Source organism: Diuraphis noxia, unplaced genomic scaffold (assembly GCF_037042655.1).
Source record: "Diuraphis noxia isolate RWA-SAM2 unplaced genomic scaffold, SU_Dnox_SAM2 contig0003, whole genome shotgun sequence".
NCBI classification, from domain to species: Eukaryota; Metazoa; Arthropoda; class Insecta; order Hemiptera; family Aphididae; genus Diuraphis; species Diuraphis noxia.
The window spans coordinates 78,497,797-78,501,724 of record NW_028301713.1 but is presented as its reverse complement, the minus strand read 5'-3'; the positions used below and the strand labels follow the sequence as shown (position 1 = coordinate 78,501,724).

At 33.7% G+C, this 3,928-nt stretch overlaps 2 protein-coding genes across 2 annotated transcripts; one reads left to right on the top strand and one right to left on the bottom strand.

Annotated features, from left to right (window-relative positions):
- Positions 1-365: 365 nt before the first annotated feature.
- Positions 366-2,731, bottom strand: LOC149057800 (uncharacterized). Its single transcript, XM_089223796.1, has 2 exons — positions 2,310-2,731; positions 366-829 (listed from the first exon to the last, which is right to left on the bottom strand). The coding sequence occupies exons 1-2, from the start codon at positions 2,674-2,676 to the stop codon at positions 570-572; spliced, it is 627 nt and encodes a 208-aa protein (XP_089079922.1). The 5' UTR covers positions 2,677-2,731; the 3' UTR covers positions 366-569.
- Positions 1,403-2,024, top strand: LOC149057801 (52 kDa repressor of the inhibitor of the protein kinase-like). The gene is made up of 2 exons (XM_089222070.1): positions 1,403-1,841; positions 1,911-2,024. The coding sequence occupies exons 1-2, from the start codon at positions 1,635-1,637 to the stop codon at positions 2,022-2,024; spliced, it is 321 nt and encodes a 106-aa protein (XP_089078196.1). The 5' UTR covers positions 1,403-1,634.
- Positions 2,732-3,928: the final 1,197 nt, after the last annotated feature.

Genomic DNA, 3,928 nt, shown 5'->3' with positions numbered 1-3,928 from the left:
AAGATATGCAAACGCCGGCCTGTGATTCGCTAAGGCGTGCTGGCGCGTTCGTTCCGTTACAGAACACGGGACCGGCCGTTTTGCATGTTGTGGCACCGTAGCCGGCGTGCAGACCCGGGCTCCTTTAGAGCGCGCGGGTTGCCGAACGCTTCGTCTTTGCTCACTGTGAGCCCTCATACTGTTACCAGTGGAATGAGCATTTATGACATTTTTTTTTTTTTTTTTTTTTATTTAGAACTTTCAGCTACAGCTATTATAGTTCGACAATTACAAGTATACAATTAAATTAATAATATTAAACATGATAATAATAAATCTGATTAATACAAATAATGATAGACGGTAGAAAATGATATCGTATCCAATTAAGATTAAAATAACATAATCACAGAATATTTAATAACAACAGTTTAGATATTTATGATTTCGTGAGGACTGCAATTAAGGAGATAAGGTATTCTTAGAAAGTAATGTGTTTAATAGAGAGGATAAAAGAGAAATCAATGGAGTAAAGAGGGAATTAAGTTGCGTAATAAATTGGGATACAATATTGGAAATAGGTTCAGAGTTTAGATTATTTGAATTGCCCACAGTTGCTTCTGCGTAAGTCTTAGGTTCTCCTTTGCGTCGGGTGTGAATGGACGGGGGTTTATCTGAGACTGGCAAGACTCTTGTGAGCACTTTAGTGCGTTTTTTGGTAACGGATTGATAAACACGGCATCCTTTGTAGTTGGCCGTGTGAACCTCGGAACAGAGCGCGCATTTGGCTGGACTATCTCGATCCTTAGTACAGTCCTCGGAGCGATGGTCTCCACCGCATTTGACGCATCTAGATTCATGGTGACAGTAGTTATCGGTATGGCCATAGGCTTGACAATTGTGGCACTGTGGTGGACCACGATGGGACAAATGAGGTTTCTCGATTATGACTTTGGTATTAAGTAGCGAAGTGATATTAAAGATATCATTGTTGTTATTCTGACGATTTAAATCAACAAAAAATAATGGGAGACCGCATTTATTTTTATTTTTGACATTAATGACTTGTTTCACCGAATGTCCTTCCTCCGACAAAGCCACGGAAATTTCCGAGCACAATGTGGAATGGTGGAGATTTCGTATTGCGACTCTGAATGAGCGATTAACGTGAGCTTGAAAGGTATGGAAACTAGAATCAGTTTCCTTGAGATGAGTCATAATAGCAGTGGCGTATTTACGGGGGGGGGGGGGATCAAGGGGATCAATCCCCCCCCCCCCATAGACTGTATACACACAATTAATTATAGTCGTTACTCGTTATAATTTGACGATTATTATTTAAAATAATATGATTTTTTTTTTTTTTTTTATCAATAATTGATTACATTTGCAAGAATTAAAATATTATATTATTGTACAGTATTCTCATTGGTATCGCTGGTCATTGGTCTGTGGTCAGTGATTATACCGGGTGGCGGGTCATACTCTAGTATCATATGGTATTATGGTCTATGCACTCGTTTCGATGCATGTAATCACAATTGTCTTATCATTTTCATTCAAAATTTTCTGACGAAGACAGGAATGAAATTAAACATTTGGTTGATTTATATTCCCCCGCAATTGATAAAAACAATATTATTGCTGAACTCAAGATGTGGAAATTGAAATTGGCCTCTAGTGACTTAAACCTAACTAAAAATGGATTAGAAGCTTTAGACAATTGCGATGAAGAAGTATATCCAAATATCCATTTTTTATTAAAAATATTTGTTAGTTTGCCTGTTTCAACGGCAACTCCGGAGAGAAGTTTCTCTAGTTTAAAACGCCTGAAGACCTATCTGCGTAATACAATGAAAGAGGTTTAATATAATAAAATTATAGAATAATAATTGTTTACATTTATAAATAAATAACATTATTTGTTTTAGACACGTTTAAATGGATTAACATTGTTGTCAATTCATCGAGACATAAACTTATCAGTGGAAGAAGTTATAGATGAATTATCAAAAAAAGCAAGAAAATTAGATTTTGTATTGTAATAACTAACAAGTATTTGATTTTGGTTTAATAAAATATTTAATCTCAAGTAATGTGTTGTGTATTATAATTTTGGCAAACATAGAAAGTATAGTTAATATTAATAAGCTTTTATAATTCCTGGAAACTTGGGGGGGTGAGGGGGGCGTAGCCCCCCTCAAGTTAGTGATAACGGTAAAAAGTCATATCCCCCCCCATGACAAAAACCTAAATACGCCACTGCATAATAGTATTGTAGTTATGTACACCCCTGGGATAAACGATTAGGTGTGATTTAGTGGACTTACAGGTAAATGCGTTTGGACCGGTTAACTTTGTTAGCTCATTTGTGAAGGCGGAGAAATTTGAGATGTTGGAGATGTAAAACGGTGGAGCCCGTGGCGTGACGTCTTGTACATCGAGCGTCGGCTGCTCGATACTTTGATTTGCAGGACCCGGTTTTTCGTTACGAGCTGATGCACTGTTGGTGGATGTGATGAATACGGTGTCACTGGAATCTTCGGAGTACAGGGCAGCAAACCGATTTGGTGTAACGAATATTTTTGATTTTTTATCGGCAACTTTTGGAGAAATTGACGAATTAGAAAGATTGCGTTTGTTAAGCATAGACGTTTGGAGTGGACCGCCACCGGTGTCGTGGACTTTGTCTACCATATTATCGGACGGCAAACGCGATAACGGAGCTCATAACCAACTACGTGCGTGCACATTGAGCGTTGTAGCCGGACTGGACTGCATTTATGACATTATGCCATAGACCTTATACTCATAGACGGAGCATCACTGGTTGGCGGGGTTGGGTGGTGCGGTCATAGCTATCACCTTAGCAGTGTTGTCATTTCTGATAACATAAAATATGTTTATTTATTTATATTATTAAGATATTAATGTTGTAAAATAATTATTAGGGCTCGGGATTATGCATTTGCAAATTTGAAATTTGCAAAACATTTGTCCAGAAAGCAAATAGAATAAATCTGATTCATTATAAATTTGTTTTGGGGTGTCTGGATTTGAAATTTAAAAGTTTTTTGCACATATTTAAGTATACCTACCTATTTCCAACTTTTTCCTATATATGCATATTTTTAAAAATTTATACTGCATATTTTATCTTTTTTTATAAATTGGAATTTTTTTAATTATTTACATAATAAATTCATTTTGTATATGTGTAAAAATTATTAATACAATTATGAAATTCAATTTTCTGTATAAGTATTTGTTTTTAAGGACAGCATTTAAACTAATGAAACTTAAAGACAAAAACCATTATAAATATATTATACCTAACCAAAGTAAAAAAAAGTTAACGGTGATGTTTTTTTTGATATTTAAAGCATACTCATGATTTATGTCTTCTAAAAATTGTGAATAACTTACATTAACACACATTTTATATTGTTGGATGCTTAAATAGGTACATATATTTAGGATTTTAAGCACATAGTCCCAAGTCCAAAGCCCTGCTAATTATTATAAAAAATAGTCTAGACTGAATATATATTTGTCTATGGTCTAACGCAAGTTATAATTTTAAGTGGTGTAGGTATAGTTATACTAAAATTTAATCCATGTATTATAACTATATAGGTATTTGATTGTAAGAAATTTTAGTGTAATTCGATTTTGATATTTCAAAAATTCATATTTTTATTAAAAGTTAAAATGCTTATTTATAGAAAATTTAAATTCATACAATTTACATAAAGATAGTCAACATAAAAATATATATATATATTCATTGAAAATATTTGGTTTCTGGTATATTTTGTGTTTTATTTTATTAAACATTTTGTGTTTAATATTTGGTAAAAAAACATTAAAAGATCGAAAAGTTCTTTCTGCTTCATGACATATTTCTACTATTGATAATACGATACGATAATAATAAGCGTTTTATGCA